The sequence below is a fragment of the Rhamphochromis sp. 'chilingali' genome (assembly GCF_963969265.1).
Source record: "Rhamphochromis sp. 'chilingali' genome assembly, chromosome: 21".
Taxonomy (NCBI): domain Eukaryota; kingdom Metazoa; phylum Chordata; class Actinopteri; order Cichliformes; family Cichlidae; genus Rhamphochromis; species Rhamphochromis sp. 'chilingali'.
Genome location: NC_137949.1, coordinates 18,362,938 through 18,389,965, shown reverse-complemented (window position 1 = coordinate 18,389,965; position 27,028 = coordinate 18,362,938). Strand labels below are relative to the sequence as shown.

At 41.8% G+C, this 27,028-nt stretch overlaps 2 protein-coding genes across 7 annotated transcripts in view; both read right to left on the bottom strand.

Moving 5' to 3' along the window:
* The window catches only part of pcnx1 (pecanex 1), a 36,647-nt gene extending 15,880 nt beyond the window's left edge, over positions 1–20,767 (bottom strand). For 2 of the 6 annotated variants that reach the window (XM_080871006.1, XM_080871007.1), the window contains exons 1-11: positions 20,416–20,767; positions 18,837–19,051; positions 14,467–14,572; positions 11,528–11,564; positions 10,535–10,600; positions 8,743–10,455; positions 6,985–7,114; positions 5,064–5,257; positions 3,495–3,588; positions 2,711–2,801; positions 1,417–1,649 (exon numbers count right to left, since the gene is read on the bottom strand). In XM_080871006.1, coding sequence (XP_080727132.1) covers positions 1,417–1,649; positions 2,711–2,801; positions 3,495–3,588; positions 5,064–5,257; positions 6,985–7,114; positions 8,743–10,455; positions 10,535–10,600; positions 11,528–11,564; positions 14,467–14,572; positions 18,837–19,051; positions 20,416–20,568 — 3,032 coding nt within the window. In that variant the 5' untranslated portion in view covers positions 20,569–20,767. The remainder of the gene's footprint in view (positions 1–1,416; positions 1,650–2,710; positions 2,802–3,494; positions 3,589–5,063; positions 5,258–6,984; positions 7,115–8,742; positions 10,456–10,534; positions 10,601–11,527; positions 11,565–14,466; positions 14,573–18,836; positions 19,052–20,415) is intronic. The other 4 variants (XM_080871005.1, XM_080871009.1, XM_080871008.1 and 1 more) reach the window with 3 other exon arrangements.
* A 1,502-nt stretch (positions 20,768–22,269) lies between these two features.
* Positions 22,270–25,586, bottom strand: med6 (mediator complex subunit 6). Its single transcript, XM_080871011.1, has 8 exons — positions 25,526–25,586; positions 24,307–24,466; positions 24,008–24,099; positions 23,833–23,915; positions 23,630–23,738; positions 23,350–23,465; positions 23,227–23,254; positions 22,270–22,923 (listed from the first exon to the last, which is right to left on the bottom strand). The coding sequence occupies exons 1-8, from the start codon at positions 25,545–25,547 to the stop codon at positions 22,793–22,795; spliced, it is 741 nt and encodes a 246-aa protein (XP_080727137.1). The 5' UTR covers positions 25,548–25,586; the 3' UTR covers positions 22,270–22,792.
* Positions 25,587–27,028: the final 1,442 nt, after the last annotated feature.

Sequence of the window (27,028 nt, the reverse complement as noted above, 5' to 3'; positions counted from 1 at the left end):
GCTGCTACTTCAATCATGAAACTGCTTAAATGATCAGCTGATCGGCTTTTCTGTCGCGAGTCCGTCTTTGTTTTTGGCCCACTTTGCACCAGAAAGAGGAAACCAGCGGCTGAACAACAGCAGCACGTTTAAGCTTGATAAGCTGTTGTTAGAATTTATTTAATATTACTTTCTACACCAGGATCGTTTTCTACGTAGCTGACGCTGGTAACTGTGCAGGGGCGGATCTAGCAAAGTTTAGCCAGGGGGGCCGATAGGGCATTAACTGGGAAAAGGGGGCACAAAGACATACTTTTCTTTCTTATTCTCATTTAAAATGTCTAGCTTTTAATAAATAATTATCTGACACCCAAAGTTTTAATTTGATGTAAAATGAATAGAAGTCAATTACTGTATATAGTAACTATTAAGTCTAATATATATACCCTAGTAAGCTATAGTACTTTTTCCTTTGGGAAGGTACCATCTGTGCAGTCTGCAATTTTGTTGAAGAAAGATGTTGAATCTATTTAATATTTCTTGAAAAATAATTGATTTCTGTGCATTTTTTTTCACACTGCATCAAATTAAGGTTGATTACGTCGATTAAGCATCATGAGGTGGAGCGTGAGGGGTGGTTCCCTATTTTTTATTTATTTATTTTTGTTGTTGCTGGGAGTTGGAACCCTATTAGTTAGGTTGCTTAATATTTACGCTAAGTACTCTTTAAAATACCAGAATAGGGAGGATGGTGTAGGTTTAAGTTTATTAGATTGATCAGTATTGCTGAACTATGAAATATTTTTTTTGTATACAGGTATAACAGAATAGCTTTAGTGTAGTTGTTGTTTTAAACTTGAGTATGAACTTGCAGACTTGCAAAATGCAGCAAGATATTTTAAAAAAACAGTTTTGTTGATTAAAAAACACTATATCGGATTCATATCGGTATCGGCAGATATCCAAATTTATGATATCGGTATCGGTATCGGACATAAAAAAGTGGTATCGTGCCATCTCTAGTATGTGCTTGAAATACAGTTAGGTAGTTCTTAAGGAGCCGAATGCTCTAGGAGAAATGTCAGTCTCAAACTAGGGGATCTCTTTTCGTTCATTAGTCAGACACTGCTGCAACCCACTTGGCCTGCTTTTTAATTTAATTGGAACTGATTAAATAAATGGCTCATGCTGTGATAGGCAGACATTTCATAAAAAGAAATATCAATTTTCTAAATAATCTAATTTATCTAAAAAACAAACCGGTTTTCTAGTAGAAAAGTTCTAGACAAGTCCAACATTCAGTATTTTTGAGTCCGACTAAATTGTGATGAAGTATGCACGTGACACACCGAATTTAAAATTTGCATTGAGGTCACCAATGGTGCTTTGTAAAAATAAAGCTGAAGCAGATGGAAATGACCTGATGTGAAGCCCTACCTGTCGAACAGCGCCAGCAGGGTAAGTCGGTCAAAGTGCAGGCCGACCCACAGGTAGGGGAGAAGCCACAGACGGTAGTACTGCTTCGCTTTCCCAGCTGCAGCAGAGCCCGCAGGATCCTCTTGTCCCAGTGGTGCATCCTGAAGCTCCGGACTCAGATCTCCGTCCTGCTGTTCCAGCAGCTCTGGGTCCATAGTCAGCAGACGGTTCAAACGGATCTGAGGGAGGGAGATCTATCCCACAATCAGACAAATGTCCAAAAGACATGATTTGGAATAAAGAAGAAATTGATTACATTACAACAAGATAAAGAGATCATATAGGAGTAATAATAAAGCTTTAACAGCATTAAACATTTTCTTTTAGTACAATTAAATATTTGATTTTGACACAGGTCAAAGCTTGCACCATCACATCCCGTTCACTCTTCAAACCCTATGAGCCCTTGTTGCATACTTGGTTAGACAACACCACTGAAGACATCTTTGTTGCATATTGGCAAAAGAAGCAGAGCACATACAGTACTTTGCAAAAGTCTGTAGCCACCCTTCCCCTGTGTCTTTATGTTTGGCTCTCAAAGAGCCAGACCTTTTAAGTCTTCTTTAGCAATAACTTTTAGGCTTACATAAAAAGGCACCAATCTCAAAGGTTAAAGCAGTGTTGTGTCTACACATAACAAACAACTTAGCAAAGAGCCAATTTTAAAGTGTACCTTGAGACACCTGCCTGTTGCAAAATATACAGTTTGTTCCGGTTTCTTTAGTTAAATAGTTTAACAGACAGAAAATACTTTTTTGCAACAACAGGGTGAGTCCTAAAGAGCTATTTGCTGAAAATCTGGTAAGTGTCCTAAAAAATTTTTTTTTAATAATGAAAACTGCAAAGGGAATGACAAAGAAAAGAAGTGGCAGGGTTAAAAACAACTAACAGCAGATGAACACTATCTCAAAGTCTTTAGGAAATAAGAAAAACTCCAGCTGAGACCTGAGAAAAGATTTAACAGATGTATCTGTCCTTTCATTCATGGTCTGTTTGGTGAAACCTTCTCAGATACATACTTGCCTAAGGGTTGTTAGAATTACGTAAACAGTTTTTTTTTCTTCTTATGTACTGAATTTGCACACATGTATCAAATTGTAAATTGCTTCACCTATTCCCCATTTCCTGAGCAAAACAAAGAAACGATAGGTGGCTTGAGAGTTTTGCACAGTACTGTATAACCACGTAAAACCATTTTAAACTGGTCAAGTAGACATTTGAGATGTGAAAGTCTCCTTTTTTTTCACAAACATACATGCCAAAAGGAGCTCACTGGTTGGGTACACACCAGGTCATGAGGGTAAAAGCGAACTGAGGTAGAACTGGAGAGGTGGGAGTCCGTATCCCTGCGGGGTATAAAGAAAATGAGAACACTGATGAAAGAAAAGCATCTGCTGCAATTACTGTATTAAACCATGATTCATTTCCTGATGACCTCAAACTAAATAGCCAATAGGCAATTTGCTGTGTTTTTGTACTGTACAGTCATGTTTTCCTTTTAAGCTAGGGTTCCATTAAAAATAACCGTTGGAGACATGAGGAACTCACTGCAGCGACTAGCAAAACACTACAATCAAGAAAAGGTCAGCAAGCTAACTTGACAAAGTTAGTAATGTATTTATTTCAATTTAAATCAAGGTAAGTGATCCGATTTCAAAACTCAAAAAATGCTGACCAAGCAAAAATCATCAGGGCATGTGTTATGGTGTTTAAATCCTTCAAAGCTTAATGAGAAGATTAAGACTTCTTCTCTTTCAGTGGCATTTTGTTAAATGTGAAGCTACTGCCATCAGAAAGTTCTTGTATTTTATAACAATGGAAACCAGGGAAAAAGGTCTAGCATGGTACAGAAGAAAAGGTAACAGAATCCACCCACGAGAAACCTTAGAGGTACTGGTAGATGCTTTCGTTTAACCAATCATTTCGCAGCTCTTTAGAGAAAACTGCTACCTCCTGATTAAAAACACAAAAAGCTCAGGGTTTGTATCCCGTCGTCTAAAAACCCACTACACAAATCAGGTGATCATTCTGATACTAACCATATGTTATTGGAGGCTCGTCTGGTTGCAGGTTCAAAATTGACCAGCGACATATCACATCCGCCAGCCTCATATAAAGAGGGAGTGAGCTTTCCTGGAGGCACACAACAAAAAGAAAGAGACGCAGAGTCAGTCCATGGAAATCACAAGCACAGAGTGGCGTCGTCTGTGGGAGTAATTTCATTAAATTACATGTTTATATGTGGAGAATTAGATGGATTTGACAATATTGCTGTATTCATCTGAGCTAATGTGATTATGCAGTGAAAGTGCCTCCTCCCAGTGGCTGTAGGCAAGTCACTCATTTCCTGCTCAGTCTTGACAAGTGGTCAGATTTTTCCTAATACATGTCTGTTGCTTCAGAGTAGTTTTACTGCACTTTTTTGTGATGAGGTACAAAACACCACCCAAAAATTACAGATGTACTAAGCCTTTCTATCAAATCCAAACCCTCCAGTATGAATCCACTGAATGTAATGGGTATTAAAAGTGTGGGGAAAACGCAATAAAAAAAAAAAAAAGCCTAGCTAGACATTTAAAATATTTTACGTACATTTTCTGACTCTCAGTGATAGAAATTAGGATTCCAGCAAGACAAAAAAAAAAAAAAAAAAAAAAAAATCACTTTCAGGAATTTGTTACAACCCATTTCTATTGAAGTCCTTTCTGTTAAGGACCTGACCGTTTGTGCAACGCATATCCTCCTGAGAACCAAGTTAAAGAAAAATCTCTCAGTTTAACTTTTTTTTTAGTCCACTACAGAGAACATAACGAATAGGCGGGATCTCAGGAGGACATGGCATGATGAAATTTTCTGAAAAATTTCGAAAGATAATATACTTCATCTAGTTGTTCACAAATGTTCCAAAAACCACATCTTCACTTGAGTATTCTTTGAATCACCTTCACATCTAGAGTACATAAAAACCTGCATCAGACCACTCTCAGTCTGTCCTATACAGACAAGACAACGGGACAAGTGTACACACACACACACACACACACACACACACACACACAAACCATGCAGCATGTCACAAAAGTAATCTGCTTCTAGTTCAATTATGAGCAGGAGTAATAATCCATTCATCACTGGTTCTGGTGAAGAGTGCATGGCAGCCCCTACACAACCCCTTCTTTTCCTTGATGTAAGTGTTTAAATAGACATGCTTACGTATAGACATCTATACCAATCTGTTACAGTGCTGTCAGCATTGGGGTATGTGCTATGATGTGACCATAAGGTAACATTAATATCCAAGTAAGGTCAAGTATTAGCTACAGACCACAATATCACAGAGATAAATGGAGCATGGATAATGGTGCCAGGCTTTGACTGATTACAACAGTCCACCGACTGTGGAAAATAGTGCACTGCTATGACTGATGGCCATGGTCATATCTGCGACAACTCTTTGAGCAAATCCAAAATATCAAGCAGCAGCTTTCTAATCAAGCATGAGGAAAATACCACAAAATATAGGTCTTATGACAAAAATGACCAGATCTGTCACCTCTCCCCAAAGAAATTCTTTCCTAACTGCTCAGCTCTGTTCATGAACTCCCTACCGAAGTCCTCCTGCAAGCTGGTGGCACCAACAGTTGAGGCCTTGTCCTGAGAACCCTCCAGGTGTGCGCTTCCATTCCTGGCCAGCAGGGACGCGCTAGCGCTCAGCACTGTAACCTGGGACGAGGTTCTGGATGGCTGACTTTTCACCTGGGAAGTAGAAGGCTGGGAGGCCTGGTTGAGAGCCTCCTGAAGACTGTTGGGAGGAGAAGGGAAGAAGGGGAGGAAATGAGTGGTGGAGTCCAAGGGGTTGGTATTGCTGGCACATAACGTCAAAAGGTGAGCAGGATATGACGTGTAGTTTTGAAATGGTGGGATTTGATGCGGAGGCTACAGACTAATTTTTGCTCCTCACACAATAATCGTTTTTTGTGATGGTGTCAGACATGGTTTAGACTTGTGAATGAAGAAGTTATTTCTTATTGTTTCTCAAGTTACAATCATTTATAAAGCTGTGTACCTAACTCCATTCTTTTAATTCTTCTTAGGAAAAAAAATCTACTAAGACGTGAATGTCCTGTCAAACTTTAGATGGAGATTATCCTTAATGAAGCTGATAAATTCAGGCCTCTGATTACAACAACAGAAATCAGACTAATGAATGCAGACAATTCAGAGGATTTTCATCAAAATAATAAACTCAATTGCTTTCCCTTATAATGTTGGATTAAGAAAACTACCTGAGAAGGCAAAGGTGTCTAGTGCAGCATAAGTACATAAAGTAAAAATGTGCTGGGAGTGAAGGAACAGTGAAGGGTGGAGGAATCAGTGAAAGAGGGAATGATTTTGCAAGTTTATTGACCCCTGGCAGGCTGCACGCTTGCTTTTGTTGCTTAAGGCTCAGCATTTAGCAACGTGACCTTGTAAGATAGATTAAAGAAAACAGAGCTTTGCCTAGAGCACAAGTAAATGGGAGGGGGTTTAAAGAGACCTCGGAGGAACCTGATGTGCATCCACAGAAATATATCAGTGGAAGATTAACATATTTTTTCTTTGAGCATCGACACAACTGCTACTTTACATCTCTGAGTGGTTTTCTTCCTTTTAATCATTCTACAAACCGAGGAGTAACGGTTCATTTGTAGTATTCTGCAGGGAAGCATGGAGCACAGAAAAGATTAATACACTCCAGACAGTACTCTGATCTAATATAAAGGGTGCTAGAGACCTGCTGAGTTTGACACTTACTAAACTTGTGTAAAGATGTGATTTGCCCATGTAATAAAATGAATAAAATGTTGCATCAGGGATGTGATCGGGACAAGCCACAACATTGGAATTAAATTACATAAAGGCATTTTTTTTTTTTAAAAAAAGAGCTTGAATTGAAAAGAAAAAGGTGGGGACATTAAAACATCTTTGTCCAGTGTGCTGAAAAACTGTCAAAACTGGGCTCTTAAAATCTAGAGAAGAGCAACTGGGAGTATCACAGATAATAAACAAACAAAATAAAAACATTCTATCGTCACATATTATTATTTTATCATGTCAGGAAAGACTGCAGACCTAACCTGTGGCTTTTTAATGATCAGTATAATCAGTCTCTCTCTGCACAGAAAGTTCTTTCTGAAGGGCAGAGCAATGTGATACAGCGGGGCGCCTGTATTGCTTGTATAGCCAAGTAGATTAGTCAGATCTTGTGGCCTTGTGCCTTTGAATTTGTAAGGACTCCAAGTGGAATTTAAAAGATTGGATGGGATGACAACAGGAGGAAGAGAGAAGTCTTGAGAAAAGGAGGACCAAAGAAACCACATGCAGAGTGGAGAAACCAGTCCAGTCATAAATGATGTCCCGTTTGATGTCATGCACAGCAGAAGACCGAAATTGGTGGTGATGTGGCACAGGAAAGAGCGCCACCTGGTAACATGCTCATACCAGGCAACACAACAATAGAAACGACCCCCTGCTCCATTCACGGCGTACCTGAGAGGAGATCCAATGATGGAGGTGGGTGGGGTGGGGTTACTCCCTGCGTTGTGTCGCCGCCGCACAGCCTGCCGACGAAATGTGCTACGTTCGCGGCGAAATATGACCGTCTCCTCACTTCCTGGGGCTGTCGTGATGAGAGACATCATTGGCCAGTTAGAATGGATAAGTTTCCTCTCTTTATGAGAGCTTTATGTGGACACGAGGACATGATTTTTCCGTGTGTTATGGCTGCTTTCAGGTACATTTTAAAACGGTTACAGAGCAACACCGAAACACAAATTAATGACATAGTCACTGAAAAATGAACCTGGTATGCATATCCTGCATCTTACTCTCTAAACAAATTGTCTTCCTACACCTTTATTGTCACAATAAAAGGTACAAGAAAATATTCCCCAATATATACCAAAATGTGAAATATTTTAAAGATGGAGGTGCAGTATTTAAACCATATCTGATGAATTCTGCTGACAAGCACATGCTCTGGTCATGTGGAACTGGAGGCAGGATGATGGCAGAAACAATGAATTTTGCTTTTACGGCGCTACTTGATCTGTTATGACCAGCAGCTCCTTTTAGCTAAAGTTAGCACATCCGCTAAGTAGGCACAGCCTGTTTACGTCTTATGCTCCATCAGATAAAACACTCCAAGGGTCGATGGGTGAAAGACTAAAAAAGTATGCCAAACAGATAAGGGCAATAAAAGCAACAAAATGACACAGCAGCTCCTAGCTAAACTTAAGTATCTCCTACTAAATTTAGTTAGCATTGGGTGCAAGTCAACAAGGAGTGCTGCAGCAGCAAAACCACCCAGTGTATCAAGATGAGCCAATGTGGCCTTTTGTTTGCATGATAAATAATGCACAACTTATTCACTGAAAAAGTACTTAAGCTTGTCACAGAGGTAGGGTTTGAATTCATCGGCTTCTTCCAAATCGGCCAAATCTCCACTAAAAACCACCACTGATAACTTCAAGTGCAGTCACGGACTTATATTATAACACCAATAAATATCCCTCGACTGACTGTGATATAACAGTGTATAGTGAAGTTATGACATGTTTCTAGCCAACCAGTCATATGCCCTGGCATATCCTGCCTCCAATACTGTATCCAATCCCACGAGGTGTACACTCCAGAAGCCAAAAAATAAGAACCCAGACAGAGCAAATGTGAGATCAGGTTGCAAATTTGAAGAATGTGGAGTATGGAATGTCTATTATACTATCTGAGCTTTACACTAATAAGAGAGCTGCTGCTTGTCTAACCTCAATACAAAGCACACACTGTGCCATCATGCTAACTGATCTACACAGGGAACACTATGCTTGCCACTCCATGGTAACTTACCATGGCTACACTGAACGAACAAGAGAGACAGCATCTTGTCTGCAGTCTTGTCTCACGCACTCACTCCCACACAAACACACACACAATTTTGAGGCAGCTGGACGACTACACCTAAACAGATTAAAGTTGATCAACTTTACCAGTGTGCTCCTGTTTCATGTGCCAGAAACCATGAGTATGACTAAAGGTTTCCAGCGAAGCAATGTTCACTGTGTTCAATACATATCCAAACCATCACCAGCGATTATGTAAACAATTTGCAAGGCAGGTAAAAACAAAACCAGACTAATAACCCTTAATTCTGTCTGCCAGCATAAAAAGTAGACTAGTCATGCATCACTAATGCAAACCACACAGAATGCAATGTGTACAGTACATTGGAGCTCAGTGTGTGGTACATACCCCGTAGGGAAGCAGCATTAGCATCCTGAGGCTCAGCGAAAGCTGCCTGGTTGGGCAGACTGTTTCTGGAGCGAGTCACTGATTCCAGCTGGGAGGCCCGACCCAGCAGGGATGCCGCATCCAGGACTTCCCCTTCTTTGGCTTCCAAATCTGACTTGGAGGTGGTAAGAGGTCGAGGTCCTGCTGGAGCTCCTAGGTGGGTGGGATCATTAAGGCATGCAGCCGTACCGCTGTCTAAGCTCAACACTCTGGCATGTGTTTTGGCACTGCCTGTGCTTGGAGTACGGCGGGAGGTACGCCGCTTCCCTCCGTTTCGAACTCCTGTCTCAGGTTTTACTGTGGTGGAAGAAGAGGAGGAGGCGTTGGCTGAAATGTGCTTGGCTTTCAGGGCCCTGTAGTGGCTCTCTGGTGAGTGGCAGGAGCGGGAGGTGGTGCTAGATGAGCTGTCTGTGCTTAGGTGCTTGGTGGAGCGGAGACTGGAGGCACAGCTGAGTTCACTCTGATCACTGGAGTCATCCTCTCCACCACCAGTGAATACAGCACTACAGGGCTTGGCCATAGCACGCGTAGAGATGTAATCCCGGTGATGGCTGGCATCAAAGCTGCTTGCTCTTTTCTTTCCAGTCCGCCGGCGTCCACTGCGACCCGCTGATAGAGAAGAAGTCCTCTGAACAATGTTAGCTGAGTTTGGTTGAACGTTGTCTTTCACCTGCTCCTGCTCTGTGACAGCTACACCTGTTGAGCCATCAGCACTGGTCCTGATGCCAGGCTCTTCGGCACACTTGACAGGTTCCACCAGTTCTTGGGTTGCAGGTGACTGAGTGTCCGCAGTTTGTTTAGCAGTCAGCTCATTGGCATGTGGGTTTTTATTGGCTTCCCTGGAGGGAAGATTACCGAGACTTCGAGGTCTAATACTAGAAGTCCTGTCGTCTGCAGGAGCAGATACTGTCTCTCCCGTTTCCCGTGCACGTTCATCCCCTGAAAGTGACAGCAGGCTCTCCACATGTGTAGAGCTGGTCTGTTCACTGTGGAAGCTGCTGACAGTGCTGTTGGTGTCTCTGTCTGTGCCACTGCAGTAACTCTCAGTGGAACCACTACTGCGAGTACTCAGACTCCTCAGGCTATCGGCACTTCGCTCCCCTCCTTGGGACTTTGCTCCTCCACCAGAGGCTTTTCCACCACCACTTCCTTCCACCTGGTAAAGTCCTGAGCTACTCTCCCCTGCTTCCTTAGAGGCTGAGCGAGCAACCCTGCGTTGCTCTTTGTGTCTGTAGCACTCTACTCCAGAAGTTGAGGGCACAGCTTGGTCCTGCTGGTGCAGGGGGTCTGCCCCATCTCTGTCACACAGCCCTGGCCTGTGTGGTCTGGCAGTCTCCAGCTCACGCACAGGGTCAAGGCCACCTCTTCTGGGTGGAGGATACAGAGCAAAGTCTGGCAGACTCGGGTCAGGGAAAGCGGAACCTGCCGAGCTAGAGGTCCGTGGCAGACCTCGAGAACGGAGCTCCTTCCTGAAGGTCTGAGATTGCATGGATGAATGAGAGGTTACCTCCGTGTCACAGGAGGAGTGTGACAGGCTGAAGTGATAAGCAGCAGAGTTACAGAGATCAGCAGGCTCCCTGGACAGCTCTGAAGGACACAAGGAGGTTGACGGCTGCAAGGAGGCGAAGGAATCATTGGGAACGAGGCAGTACATCTTTGTGTCTGAGAGCAGATCTAAATGGATACAAAGAAAATATACATTGAGGAAAATACTGAGAAGTAATAGTAATAGCATATGTGACTGTGTGTTTACCATGATCATGACTACAGCTCTCAACAAGAGTCAAACTAATGTCATCTGAGGTCCTTCCACAATCTCCTGAAAAGATAGGAAAAACAGTTTTTAAGAAAACCATCATCTTTGAAAACCTACACGTAACTGGGAACTACAGACTACATAACAGAACATTATGAATACAAACTGTTGCCTTGCACTAAGAAATGCTTTTTCTGGGAGGTTTCCCTAATTGTTTATGGGGAAAGGCCACACTTAATGGAGGTATGAGCTAGTCTGAATAGATTCTTTGAATGCTCTGATGACCGCACAAGATAACAATTGAACAAAGATGTAACTGTTAGGATTTGTCTTGGAAATGTTAAGGTTTTTTTTAAGGAGTTGCCATGACTTCCTGGAAGTCTGTGGCAAACTGTCTAAGTGTACAGTAAAGGGGAGGGGAGATTAAAAAACTAAATCCCTGCAGAGCCCTTGTCCCACTTCAGACCATTTAGTCTCATCACAAACTGCCAGCTAATTAGAATGGCATCGAACAGACTCACTGAATTATTCAGGCAACGCAGGCGCCTCACTCAAACACTCAGTACAATGGCCCCCTAGCACAGCTACAAGTTCAGTTGTTGTCTTCATCTCTGTGTTTCAATAATGTGCTCTCAGAGAATGACTCCCATGCTGGGTCTTACAATGTATAACCCCCCTTCCCATTTTTTTCAAAGCCAGCAGTGCCTGTCGAAAGCTGCCTCATCATGGTGTGACTGTTGAGGTCACAGCAATGCTGAGTCAGGCTGCATCTCCTGAGCAGCTTGGGGGGGTGTGTGTGTGTGTGTGGGGGGGGGGGGGGGGGGGGGGGGGGAATCATGGTTACGGATGTGGTTCTTTCACAGTCAGAACATGCATTAGTGTTACATACAAAGGATTTTTTAAACCAACCCTACTTGTAACATGTCACTTCTTTCTCTTTTGCTCTTTTTAAGTTGAATAGGCACAGAAGAAAGCTGTGTGGCATATTACCTTTGGCAACTGTTGCTCTTCGATGTGAAGATGCTATCTGAAATTTGAATGAAAAGATAAGTTAAGCTATTTGTCTTTCAAAAGGAAAGGTGGTCAGGATATCAGAGGCTTATTTCTGCAACAACATTTTCATCAAGAAAACTGACAAGGTGTGATCTTTACAGAATATGACATCTCTAAGAAGACACCGTTTGTGTATTACAAATAGCTAATTGCTGTGTACTGTCAAAAGAAAAAAAGTTTTGGGTTGTCTTCCAACTTGCCACACAGCAACTGAGCAGAATGTGTAGGCTGATTAGAGACTCAAGGACATACAGTACAAAGACACAGAACACAGCACCCATGGGGATTCAGAGGTTAAATATATCTCACAGAATAAGGGAGCTAAAGAACTTTGAATATTAAAGGAGATATCAGCCTGACAGCAATATGTAAAAAAAATAAATAAAGAAATAAATCATTCCTAAGGAAAACACTCTAGTGCATATGCACACACACACACACACACACACACACACACACACACACACACACACACACACACACACACACACACACACACACACACACACACACACACACACACACACACACACACACACACACACACCAACAGTTGCTTCCTCTAGTCCAGCAACAACAAAAGTAAAATAACTTAGCATGCTCAGAAGACCCATATGAGGAAAACATCGAGGGAACAGTTTACCCTGCCCGGGATAGGGTTACCGGGGGCCCGCCCTGGAGCCAGGATCGGGGAGGGTGCCCGAGGGCAAGCGTCTGGTGGCTGGGCCTTAGTCCATGAAGCCTGGCCGGGTACAACCCGAAAAGGGGACATGGGCCCACCCTCCTGCGGGCCCACCACCCGCAGGATGCGCCCTAGGGGTTGGGTGCATTGTGTGCCGGGCGGCGGCCAGGAGCGGAGGCCCTGGCGGACTGATCCCCAGCTACTGGCAATTGGAACATGGAATGTCACCTCTCTGGTGGGGAAGGAGCCTGAGTTAGTGTGTGAGGTTGAGAGGTACCGGCTAGACATAGTCGGGCTTACCTCTACGCATGGCTTGGGCTCTGGAACCAGTCTCCTGGAGAGGGGCTGGACTCTGTCTCAGTCTGAAGTTGCCCCTGGTGAGAGGCCGCGGGCTGGGGTGGGTATTCTAATATCCCCTCGGCTTGCTGCCTGTATGTTGGGGTTCTTCCCGGTGGATGAGAGGGTTTGTTCCCTGCGCCCCAGGGTCCTGACTGTCATTGGGTCCTGACTGTCATCTGCGCTTATGCGCCGAGTGACAGTTCAGAGTACCCAGCCTTCTTAGAGGGCTTTCACTTCGGTGGCCTCAGAATCTCATCTCTGCTTTTCGCAGATGATGTGGTTCTGTTGGCTTCATCGGGTGATGGCCTCCAGCTCGCACTGGAACGGTTCGCAGCTGAGTGTGAAGCAGCGAGAATGAGGATCAGCACCTCCAAATTTGAGGCCATGGTCCTCAGCCACAAAAGGGTGGAGTGCCCACTCCGGGTCGGGGATGAGTTCCTGCCCCAAGTGGAGGAGTTCAAGTATCTCGGGGTCTTGTTCGCGAGTGATGGGAGAAGGGAGCCGGAGATCAACAGACGGATTGGGGCTGTGGCTGCAGTAATGCGGACGCTGTACCGGTCTGTTGTGGTGAAGAGAGAGTTGAGTGTAAAAGCGAAGCTCTCAATTTACCGGTCGATCTACGTCCCTACCCTCACCCTATGGCCACGAGCTGTGGGTAGTGACCGAAAGAACGAGATTGCGGATACAAGCGGCAGAAATGAGCTTCCTCCGAAGGATGGCTGGCCTCTCCCTTAGAGATAGGGTGAGAAGTTTGGCCATCCGGGAGGGGCTCAGAGTAGAGCAGCTGCTGCTCCACATCGAAAGGAGCCAGCTGAGGTGGTTCGGGCATCTGACAAGGATGCCTCATGGGCGCCTCCTGGGTGAGGTGTTCCGGGCATGTCCCACCGGGAGGAGGCCCCGGGGCAGACCCAGGACACGCTGGAGAGATTATATCTCTCGGCTGGCCTGGGAACGCCTTGGTGTTCCCCCGGATAAGCTGGAGGAGGTGGCTGGGGAGAGGGAGGTCTGGGCTTCTCCGCTTAGGCTGCTGCCCCCGCGACCCGGCCTCGGATAAAGCGGAAGAAGATGGATGGATGGATGGATGGATGGATGGATGGATGGATGGATGGATGGATGGATGGATGGATGGATGGATCTTAGCATGCCCTGCTAAATAGCTCTGCTTACTAGAAGCACAATACAGATAACAATAAGACAATCTGTAGAAAAAGTATGTACATGCAATATCAGAAACAGGCATGTTCTGAAAACCCTTGTTCAAAATTCACTATTGGGACCGTTAGGAAAGTAGTGCTTCTGCTGCTTCTGTGGTTATTTCTTTTATCATTCAATGAAATGTAAACAAGCTCAGCTGCGATGCGGTGCACTTATACTGGTGCATAAACACATTGCTTTCCCCATGCTGTAAATAGGAAATAAACTCCCTGCTGTCTCCCTTCTCTTGAATATAACGCCACACAATTAGTGATTTGCTTTATAGCAGTAGACAGTATTACATGAGTTGAGTGCAACATTGCACTGTATTCCCACTTGGCAGCAACACTTTCTGCAGCCATCATATGTAACAACTTTCCTGTGGAAACCTGGAATTGTTAATTGTTTAGATTGAAAAATGTCCAAAATATGCTGTACAAGCTAGAATCTAAAAGGTTATCATAATAAGCCGCAACATGTATTAACTTGGATTTGAATAAACAGCTGGTAGGAACATTGAAGATCAGCAAGCTATTAAATATAAATCTAATGAAAGGTCTGCAGAAAGTAATACAGGGGGCAAAGGGACTTGACAATCAGGATCCTTTTATTTTCAGCTAGTTATGGAACACAGTGTACAGCAGGCCAGTGCTCTGCTTACCTGCTGGTTAGACTCCATCCCAATATAGGAGTTCCTGGAACTGCAGTCCACTGGTGGAGTCTCTTGTCGGATGAAGTCTGCCATCTCAATACCCCCTCCAGGGTCCCTTTGCAGACACACAAACACATGCACATCGATGGAAACTACTGAGTTCACCAAGATTGTTCAGCCCTGTTACATGCCATTTATCTCCTTCAGTCAAACAGAAAGAAGATGGCAGCAGCTTCAATTTAGGGAAAACACACCAAGTGAACTTCTTAAACAGGCCTTTATTTTAAATATTTTGCACAGGCTTTGAAATTCCACAGAGAGAAAACAGATGAAAGCATCCATGATTTTTTTCTGGGTCTATATTTAGCCCAGACGTGCTTATTTAACCAGATGGTATGTAGAAACAAACAACTTGCCAGGGATATAAATCATTTCCATATGCCAAAACTGCATCATAGCAGGTCAGACCACAAAACAACACTTAAAGAAATCAACCACAACATGTAGCACCAAAAAAAAAATACTGGAAAAAATGGAGCAGGAAGTGGGGAAATTGAGTTGGTGGTGGAAGAGGAAATAAAGAAGAAGAAGGAGAAGAAAAAACACCTTAATGAATGTCATCTGAGCTTGTCGGCTTCACTGCAAACTCAAACAACCTGGAATGCTGTTCCAGATGTGTGGGCAAAGCTATGACTGGTTGAGAGGTCTCATTCTCTTTTTTTTTTTGCCTCTCCCCTGTCCCAGCATCCTGCTAAGCACTGCTTCTGGAATGTGAGTATGAGTCACTTCTTCAAGTCATTTGCAGTAAAAGGCTGAAACCTCAGTGGCTTTTGTTCACTGTGAATGAGAGCTAAACCTAATGTCAGAAACCTGGCATGCGGCAGCTAAATAATGCTCAACTGGTACTAAGGAGCCCGAAAAATATCCCCCACACCATTACACCATCACCACAAACCAAAAACCACTTATACAAGTTAGGATGTATCAGTGGTTTTTACACCAAATTCTGACCCCATCTGCTGAATCTCACAGGAGAAATTGAGACTAATCAGACTAGGTTAAGTTTTTCAATCATCTGTTCTCCAATTTTGGTGGGCTTGTGTAAATTCTAGCCTCAGTTTCCTGTTCACAGCCAACCAGATTGGGCCTTGGTGTGGTCTTCTGCTGCTGTAGCCCATCAGTTTCAAGGCTCAAAGTGTTGTGTGTACAGAGATGCTCTTCTGCATACCTTGGTCAATTAGTGGTTATGTTAGTAGTTCATGTTGATTTTTCTTTATCTCCTCTTAACTCTGCCACCAACAAGGCATTTTTAACTAGTAACAAAGTGGTCAGTAAGTGTACTCCTACAATGTACTACTGTTTCTTAGTATTAACACTGATGAAACGTATCCCCACAAAAGGTGGGGATTAATTGAAAGCACATATACACCTGTACTGTTAAAGATAAGTGTAGATTTATGTGGCCAATGAGAAATAATCTTAACATCTTTTTAGTTTATGTCACTGTGAACACTGAAATTACATTTAAATAAGATAATGCTTCAAAATAACTAACCAAATAAGTGCCTGAAAGCATTTCAAGATGGCTGCTGAATAATGACGCTTGCTTCAAGAGCTTTGCCAATATGACAGATCCAATAAATTGGGAGGAAAAGAAGTAATAAAACCCAGTGCATGCTGTGTAAAGCACATGGCAATAACTGTAAAACCTCTATTTTTTGTCAACTGGTAGCCCTCTGGAGGTTTTTCTTTTTCCCTTTAAGGAGTACTCCCTCGTTTGGTTTGTACTTTAAAGCAAACATGTGGGAGACATGATGAATCTTCCTGCCAACACTTTCACGCCACTTCACTGGCCTACAAGTGCTGGTAGTGTGCCAAAACAAAACCAACACACAAATGAACCAGAAAATGGAGGGGATGAAACAGACTGCTAATGTAAGTAACACTAGTTTTACAGACAGAATTAAAAATAAATAAATAAATAAAAAATCAGCTTCATAGAAATTTATGGCCCAGAAAATGCATCCAACACATTTGTTAAACCTTAAAGAAAAACACAATAGTTCTGGATGAATCTAAACTTAAGTGTTGGCAATATTATTGAGACGGACAGAAAACTCTGCAATGGTTTTTAGAACAGCGCCACATAACAGATGTTTTAGCTGAGGAGAAATTAAAAGTCACTAAACAGTTTGTTTAAAAGTAACTTCCTGAAGTGGTGTCAGCATGTATGGTTTAATAATTTGAAGTCACCCTAAAGCAGCTACCCAGCTAACCTTTGAGTAACTTGTGTGTTTTCCAGAGTCATCACTACTCTAGACCTCCTTCCTCAGCTCCATTAGACAATGACAGATCACATGAAGTGACTGATCACTTAAAGTCAGTCACACTTTCTGATCACTCATCTTCAGTGTTGGGTAAGTTACTTTAAATTAGTAACTTAGTTACATTACTAGTTACTTGTATCAAAAGTAACTCAGTTACTTCAAGTTACTCATTACTTTCAAAGTAACTAGTTACTAGGGAAAGTAACTTTGGTTTTACTCAGAATTCTCTTGTTAATGTGTTGCTTCCATAACTTTGCCAGTCTTCTAGCTTGCTTACTTGCCACAAGTGCACTGTGCCACCTACCAATAGAAAGAAAAAAATAATGTGAATATTTCCACGAGAGAAATCCCACGCCTGGACAGTCATTGACTGCTGCCATGATTCTAGCGTACGTCACAGCGTCATGTGCGCTTTTCACATCCAACACAAAATCTGCAGTTGTGGTGCTTTGATTGTACTCAGAACTCGGAAATTCTGCCTTCTGAATAGGAAGATGTAGGTAACACCAGACTGCAGATGAGCTGCATACAGGGCTGGACTGGGACTGAAAATTGGCCCGGGCATTTTGACTAGAGACCAGCCCGCCATTATAGGAAAAATCATAAAGCCTTTGAATGAAAACAAACGCTGTTGTGACAGTGATGTACACTGTTCTGATGGTATATATGTATCAATCTATCAATCGTTTGTTGTAAGACTCAGATAATTATTTTTTAAAAGCTAGACATTTTAAATGAGAATAAGAAAGAAAAGTACTTCTTTGTGCCCCCCTCTCCCTGTTAATGCCCTACCTGGTCCCCCTGGCAAAACTTTGCTAGATCCGCCCCTGCACAGTTACCAGCTGTCAGCTACCTAAAAAAGGATCCTGGTGTTATTTGTCTCTCAGAAACAGTTCATAACTTCCCTTCAACTCATTCATGTCACCTAAAAGGTAAACCTGTTTCTCCATCACAGCTCTGATGGTTCAGTAAGGACATCTCCTGGTTTCATCTTCATGTTTCCCTCTCACCAGATGACCAAACCGATAACATGACCAGCAGCTTTTACAGCTGTGGCTCCAGCAAACATCAGCTGATACTAGAAATTAATATTGAATAAATTCTAACAACAGCTGATCAAGCTTGTGCTTGATCAGCTGTTGTCGTGCTGCTGTTGTTTAACGCGACCTCCGCTGGTTTCCTCTTTCTGGCGCAAAGTGGGTGATAAACAAACAAGAGAGAAAAGCCGATCAGCTGATCATTGATCAGTTTTCATGATTGAAGTAGAAACAGGAGAAGGAGGGTGAGCGGATGAGAGAAGAAGAGGCAGCTGTACAGCTCCAGCTTTGTGTCTTTTTCATTGTAGCTGAAGTACGGGACAAACTGTGTTCCTTTTCACCTCAATACGAAACGCGCGATATTTTCTCTGAATATGAGACGATTCTGTTTTTTACGGGACGGTTGGCAACTCTAATAATTAACCTTGTGAACAAAATAAAGTTCAACATCAGTAACATCATAGCATCCACCCAGCTGTATAGAAACTCCGTCATGCTAGCTAGTACCCAGTACGGAAAAAGTCAGAATAACGAAAATAAACTCCACCTAAACTTGGTTTATATCTGACCCAGAGAGACTGCAGGTCATAACTTCTTACCTGAAGTTCAGTTCACACTCGGACCGGCGGCCGCCTCGGGTCTCTCCTCTTGCCTCCCCTTTCTCTCATCCACCTGCTGGCCTCCACCACTTGCTAATGTTACTGAATATGTGGAAGCTCCGCGATAGCCACCACACGAAGTAACGAGTAACGACCCTATCTAAATCCCAGTAACGACTAATGCGTTCCTGATTTTGGCATAATAACTAGTTACCGTGCTCGTTACCACAATAATAACGTAGTTACTGTAACGCGTTACTTAATAACGTGGTAGTCCCAACACTGCTTATCTTTCAATGCGATTTATTTCTGCTTAATGATCTTGCACATCCTCTACAGAATATTTTATCAGTTGTGCACTACAGTGCTCCATCTCCAGATAGTAAATCCGCCAACAGACTATAACGTGAACTTACCCTGGGCCATTGCTGTCCTCCCTTCGGGTCACGCCTCCATCAATAGCCCCCTCTGTGCCACCTCTGCTCCCCTGATTCTCCTTAGCCTGATGCTCCACCACCTCCCCCTCATCCAAGGCATAGTGGAGGCGGTAATTCACCGTCTTCAGCAGCAGGAACATGGCAGCAATCACACCACAGTAGATTCCCACTATCACCATGGTTGGCGGTAGGGCCTGGAAGTAGAGGAAGAAGTAGGGAAAAAGGTTACATAGACAACCCTCTAACGGTTTCATTTTTACCCATGTTACAGCATTTTATATCCATTTTCTTTCCTGTGTTTATCTCAGCAGCCCAGGAGTGATGTTGATTAAATTTGGACATTCAGACATGACACATCATTTATAAACCCGTGAACTGGAACCAAGCACTGCCACAGAGAAAATGAGCTCTGCTAAATGCAGCTAAAAAAGATAATTACATTATTGCACCTATTGTCCCAATTATTTATGACACATCTGCAGTGTCTTAAGATTTGATTATGAATTTTATGTCTGCTTAGTGCAGCTGACAAGGAGGCTATTACAAAAAGAGGTGACTAGATGGGCTCTAGGCTCTCTCTTGTCCTTGAGATATCCTCCTGCATCTGCTTGTAGCTCTCACAAACAGCAGCAGCGCAACTCAAACTTGCGGCTCAATATAAACCACAGAGCTGACCAAAGCATTTCCACTCCAGGAATAGAAAGGAAACCACAAACCTATTTCAAACACCCCAGTTTCTTTATATAGAAGTGAGCACACAGACATTCATAATCACGTCAGCAGTTATAAATGTGCATTTTATGTGTGCAGGACATAAAGTTTGGCAAGCAACCTTTTATTGACGTGCCACAGAAAAGAGCACCTTAAGAAAGTAAAGCCGTTTAGGAAACCCGCAAACAAAGACATTTTGAGATGAAAAAACTGAACAAGCAGCTCTCAGCTATATGATTTTGATTCCTGGGCTTTTACACGGGGAAGATCACTGCTAACATCCTTGTGAACTGTGCCCCTACAGTCACAGCTGGTAGCTTCTGAAAACTGGTGATACCGAAAATCACTGCCGACCGGAGGACAACAAATAGATAAAGATGGGGGAAGGGAAAATAAATTCACTGATTACAGCCTCACACAGTGTAAATATCCAAGTGGACCTTAACCGAAACACAGAATATGAACAAAAGAGCGTTTAGGTACGATCTAGTTGATGGACAGTAGACTGAAACCTGAAGGAGTTAAAGGCTCTTTTGTTAACGTCTCCACCAGAATAAGGTTTATTTGCTAAGAAATGCTTTTGCTTAATGGATAATTTGGATAATTCAACTATACTTCAAATATTCCACTCCGTTTTCTTAGTTTAATATTAGTGTACGTTGTCTTCGCTCCAGATAATAGACCGAGACCGACCGTTAGTGAGCTGTGGCTGCTAACCTAACGGACAGTTGGTTTGGTTAACTTAAGCTGTCAACAGTCATGACAAATACATAAAGAAATACCAGTCTATGAGGTAAAAATAAATAAAATAAATAAAATAAAATAAAAAGGAGACAAAGCGGCTCACCATGTACAGCGTGAAGGGGAAACATAGCAGAAAGAGCCAGATGTATAGATGTAAAGCGTTGACGAACGTATTCTGATCGGGGTCGTAGTACCATCCGCCTGTGATTGAAGCCCAGACCCCCTGCCTCAGGATCTGCAAAGTCTGCGACCCCATGTTGTTTTATCCCCTCCGACGAATCCAGGCGGAACCGACCGACACAACAACCGGGGTGACACGCTGGGGCTAGTCGTCGTTCAACATGACAAACGGCGCTCTGTTTTCAGACACTGGCCTGAAAATCCCCTCTGCAGCCATCTTCTCTCTGCAGCTAGCCAGCCAGCTGGGGCACTGTTCAGTCCTCCACTGAGGAAGACTGCTATCCCACCACGCCCTGCGAGGAAGTTCTTCTTCGTGGCATCGGTACTGTTTACACTAAATATAAGACCATACGTATAAGCTTTGTGCCTTCACCCTTCTGGTTTTCACTCGCTCTCCTTATTGGAAAATTATATTTTTCAGTGAGTAGGCACGTTTATTTGATTGTGACTCAACAGGGTGATGGCAGAGAGCATAAACGTATGAAATAAAATTTTAAAAATCAGCCACATATATGGAGCTTTATACTAAATATGACTAAATGGCGACACCTGTCGGTTAAAAAAATACCTGCTACATTAAGGATGCAAAATGGTACGCGAATCCTCTCCCATTAACAAAAATCCTGGTCCCACATGGTGAAATATGGCATGTCTGTTTTTCTGTGGTAACTAGTCAAGGTGGGGTGACCTCCAACCACTTTTAATATATATGGTGTTGTAAAAAAGTAAGAAGCCTTTTGTTAAATCATGAATTAACTGCACATTTTTTTGTTCAATTTCACTACTTATACCCAGGTCTGATTACAGCCAGACCTGACGAATTTAGAAATCACCAAAATAAAACATATTTGACAAACTGAAGTAGGTTAAAAGATCTTAAAAAGCAACATATCATGTCATGATCTAAAGGAACAACTGAGAAACAAAGTCACAGATATCTGTCAGCCTGGAAAGGATTACAAAGATATTTCAAAGGCTTAGAAACTCCAGCCAACCACAGTGAGAGCCATCATTCACAAATGGAAAAAACTTGGAACATCGGTGGACCTTCCCAGGAGTGGCTGAGGTACCAAAATTACTTTAAGGGTTTGATGACTCATCCAGGTCACAAAAGAATGCAGCATATCTAAAGAACGGCTTCCTGTAATGATCGAACCATGAACTCCGCGCTATACCAGAAAATCCTGAAGGAGAATGTCCAGCCAGTTTGTGCACCAAAGCTCAAGCGTACTTGACTAATACAGTAAGACAATGACCTGAAACACACCAGCAAGTTGAGCTCTGATTGTGTTGTGGTGAAGAGTGGTTCAAAAATCCTCCACAGAAATGTGAAGGACTCGTTGCCAGTTATCACAAATCCTTCAAAATTAGTGTAATCAGGTACAAAATGGGACGAATGAATAAACCTACAACCACCCATGAACTCAGATCATGAGATTAATAAGAATCAGGCACAGATACAGTAATGTGCAAAATTCCACCCCTCATTTCTTTACATTTTGCTTCCAATAAGTAAAAGTGTAAAGTGTCACACAAAACACACAACAAAATCCCCAGAAACCAGATGACGCAGTGTGAGATCATCTTGACAGGGAGCAGAACAAAAGGCAGCCATCATCCAAAGTAGCATGATATAAAGAATTCAGGGTTGACGCAAGACAGGAAAAACGCTACAGTGCAGCAAATCTTAATCACAGGTTGAAATAAAACAGAAGAAAAACGGATCAAATAAATGTGAAGCCTGTTAAATGTTAAGAATTAAACAGATCAGAACACATTAATCAATACCATTTAATGTATATTAAAAAAAACATACAAAAGCAGGACATTTCTTCCGAAGGAGATGAAAGTGTCTGAAACGAACAAGCCATGTTCGGGTCAAGAGGCCATTTGCTTGGCAGATGAGATGACACATCTTGTTTGTAAAGCAGACAGCGAATTAAATGATCCTCTGAAGTCACTACAACAGAACCATTAGCATGATGTTGACAGTAAGCTGACACCGATGCTGATGTCAGCTTATCATCATCAAAAAAAAAAAATCCTCCCCCACTTCAAATTGCTTGTTTGTGCTACAGCTGCTTGAAGCCTATCAAGGGCACAGGACTAATGCTGCAGCGTAAAAGGAGTCTCAGCACTTACATAAACAACTGACTCCTTTTATTTTCAGTATTCTAAAAATTGATCAAATAAGCAGAGAGTTGGGGAGGTAACACAAATGTCTCAAGTCATTTTCCCAGTGAGTGATGTAGGACTGCAGAGCTGTGCGCAACCTTCCCAGTGTCTGACAAATATGGCTGTCACTGCAGTCTTGCCCTTTTCTCAGGAGGTGGTTTGTTAGGTGGAGCTGGGGCAGAGGACTTGGTTGCCTGCTCCCTCTCCTCTTGCTTCACTGTTTCTGTGGGAGGTTCAGGTTCCTTTTTCACCTCAACTGCAAAACAAAAGCCTGTAGTTAAAAGTAAACTCAAGAATTTGGCCTTGAAGGACAGACATTAAAAACGAAACTTAACTGATTTTAAAATTGAAATATTCAGCAGAAAAACTAATTGATTTTCTTTTAGTTTAATCAAACAACATGAATTCAATTCTGAAAGTAAAAGCAATGCTTCACATATGAAAATAAATTAACATATTAGTAATCTGCAGAGTGTTAAGCACTTCCAGACAGACCCTGATAGACTCTTATTATATATCATAATGATCTATAAACAAAAAACAGTTTTAAATATCATACCTGGAATGGGCTTCTCACCAGGCTTAGGCTAAAAGTTCAGAGAAAAGCAAAAGAAAATCAATACGATTGACTCCTCTTAGACTCAAAATTCAAATGAACAAACTGGACAATAGCTGACAGTACCTGATAGAAAGTTGGTGGAAATTTTGACCTCAGGTCCAAAAGGAGTGTGTCAACGCGATGCCTCTGAAACAGAGAGCTAGGCTCCTCTTTCTTCTTAGTCTTTGGTTTGGCTTTTTCTGTATAAGAGATTCATGTTAATCACTTTCTGTCAAAGTCATTATTTTAAATAAACAAGGAAAACAGGTTCTGGCTCCTTCTTTGTTGCTAGTGTTTGTGATCACATCACATAACTGATAATCAGAACTTTAACATCTAAATTGTAAACTGCCAAACTGCTTACCTCTCTCCTCATGGTCCTTGAAGTGCCACCAGTATCCCTTGGATGGGTGATAGCGACAATAGGACATGGCCTCATCAAAAGCAGACTGGATTCCATGTACAGCGGAAAGCTAAAAACAGATATGATTAATATAAATAACACTGATTTTTTTAATCAATGTTACACAAACCTATCTTTTACAGAATTACAATGAATATTTTTACCACTCTAGAGCTGATAACTGTTCCCAGGTCTGGAGCCTGATACACGACTCCAGCTATGATGTAGTAATCAGCCAAGGGAACCACTGTAGTATGAACAGAGAAGCAGAAATTCAACTGATGTGAAATGAAGACTTTACAAATCTAACAAATAACGGCTTGAGTGTTTGGAACTCACCTTGAGTCGGTGACTGCCTCTGTTGTTTACGGATTATATAAAGAATTGGCTCCTGAGCATGAAGAAGGATGTATTCAACTCCCACCATCTGACTGTAAATGAGACAGAAGCAATGTTTTCACAAATCGGCAGATGTGGCAATATTATAATAGTATTACTTGTCTGTGTGTGTATGCGTTTGGGCTCTACTTGACAATATGATTTTGATCAGAATGTCTCCCTTCATAATACTTAATGTAATATGTTTAAAAACCTTTTCACTGCTCTGTATCAAATTTCCATCTATAAAACAAACTTACTTCAGATGATCCACGGTAAGCCGCTGCATCTTCACTACCTCATTATTGCAGGTACGGTCATAGAAAGGGTTGCTTCTGTCAGAAAAGTACTCCAGCACATTTCCAGGATTAAGACCTGGTACCCAATTGCTGTCCACCCAGGATATCCCGAGAAGGTTATCTGGAAATTAAACAAGCATTCAATTTATGAAATTATATTATTAACTGATGCTGCCTGAGAAATAACTGTGAGTGCATTTATATGTTAGGGATGAAATCACATCTCAGCTTGACATGGATATTGTCAATACTGATAGCATTTTATTGATGAAAATGTCTTGTTAAACAACTATAGAGATGCCTTCTTTTTGTGTGCATGTGTGTGTTTCTGTGTGTGTGTGTGTGTGTGTGTGTGTGTGTGTGTGTGTGTGTGTGTGTGTGTGTGTGTGTGTGTGTGTGTGTGGGGGGGGGGGGGGGGGGGGTATGAATATAATTGAGGAACTGAGTCAGTATTAACACAACCTGATAATGAAAATGGGTCAAATGTTTATGAAGGAAACATGACGGTAATTCTGGTTTCCTGATTAACATGATTAGGCTTTTGATAATAAAAGGTTCTATTTCAGGTAATAACAAGACACTCTATTAACAGATGACTTATCTCACTGTGAAACCCGCCTTTTGTGAGAGCCGAGTTCCTCAACAGATCCGAAATAATGCTCAAACAGAGCAGCTATTTGTATTTCTTGATTTTATATCAAATAAAATCAAAATACATAATATAGCTTAATCTTTTATATGCTTCTCTATTGCCAGTATATCTATCAGATGTTAGGATACATGAATAGAGATAATGAATAAATATAACTCGGAACAGCTAAACGGACCAGTGAGCAGCGTCCATATTACCAATAATGCAGACATCACTTTACCAAGGATGAATAACCCTCTATACTGGAAAAACTGAAGGCTACAATGACTTGAAGTTGTTTTCTGTTGTAACCACCACCAAAAGTCATTCTAAGGCTCTGGCAGACAGCATAAGCTATGCTAGCCGATATGCTAATAAAAAGCGAAGGAGACGCTACTCGTTAACAGATTTTCTTGCAGCACAGACGAATAAGCTTGAAGCTGCAGAAAAAAAACAATCAAGGCGCTGTTTCGAAGTTATAAATAACATGAGATTTTTATACTAATTAAACTGCACATCTAAAAAAAAGAATATAATGGATTTAGCTACCTCTGAAATCCACCGACGCCATGATATAAACAAATGGTCTCCTAAAGATTACGTCTCTGGTCTTTAGGTCGTACTTTGATTACGTCATTGTACTTTTCGGCTGAGAATGTGATTAAGAGATGAGAAATGCTTTTGCTACAGCAGCTGAAATGGTGGTGAAATATTTCTGTTACTACTACTACTACTAATAATAATAATAGTAATACGAATAACAATACTAATAATACTAATAATAATGATATGACAGATATATATGACAGATATATAATGTTAAAGAGGGTGATGGCATGTGGTATGAAAGACTTTCTCTGTTTTTGTGGCAGCAGAGCTGAATCAGTCTGTCAGAAGAGATGCCTTTTTTAAATAATTTATTTACAATTTAATCAGTAACCTTCTCTTCACCACAGCTTTACTAGTCTCCAATTTACAGCCAGTCACAGAGCTAGCCTTTATCATCAGTTTATTCAGTCTGTGGGTGTGACCAGCTCGATCTCAGCTTTTTTGGAAAATAGTTTAGCTTGTGGATATAGACACCTAGGTATTTCCTGTCCCAGGATAGACATAGTTCATTTGGTATTCCTCTTCCTTCTGAAGCCTATCTCCACCTCTAGTCTTATTATTCACAAGCAGAACTCCTCCCAGACCACTCATCAAAAAATATCCAGTGGTGCTCAGTAGTCCTCCTCCTGCCCATCACTAATACATTCTGTAATTGGCACAGCCCAGAGGTGTACTGAAATTCTTAAGTGTAAAGCATGAGCAGGACTGGAGGCAGCACAGTCTCAGTGGAACTCCTTTGCTGCTCATCACCAGATCAGTCAAAAGCACTGCCCAGTCTCACATGTTTTGGTCCGTACTCAGTAATCCATGAGATCAATCAATCAATCAATCAATCAATCAATCAATCAATCAATCAATCAATCAATCAATCAATCAATCAATCAATTCACTTTAGAATAAATATGATCCTCCCAACCTACCAGTCATTACTATCTAGAGTGAAATAAGCTGTATACAGTATGCAGATGATTGCACCGTCCACTCCCAGATTTTGTGTTTATGCAGACTGCAGAGGGTTAAGAGATGTATTTCACCTGAGTGTTCAGAAATAATGCAGAATAATGAATGTTTATTCATTATGTATTTAAAAAGTGCATGCATGAAGTGGAGTGTAGGACAGAAAATTGTGCAAAAGTGTTTTATTATTATTTTTGATCACAGATAGAAAATATGCTATGATTCTAGGATAAAATAATAATAATACCAAGATAATGTTACCCAGAATCTACACAGTCAATGTAAGAGTCCAAATGTTAACGTATAATTCTTGTGATGGGCAGACCGTATTTTCCATTAGGTTCCCATTGTATAGACTTTATAGACTTTATAAAAAAGTTCATACAAAAACTTATTATAAGATTTTTTTTAACTAAAATTATGCTTTATGGAATATCTTATTGTAAATGTACGTTTTGTAATTACCCCATGCTAATTTTAACTAAA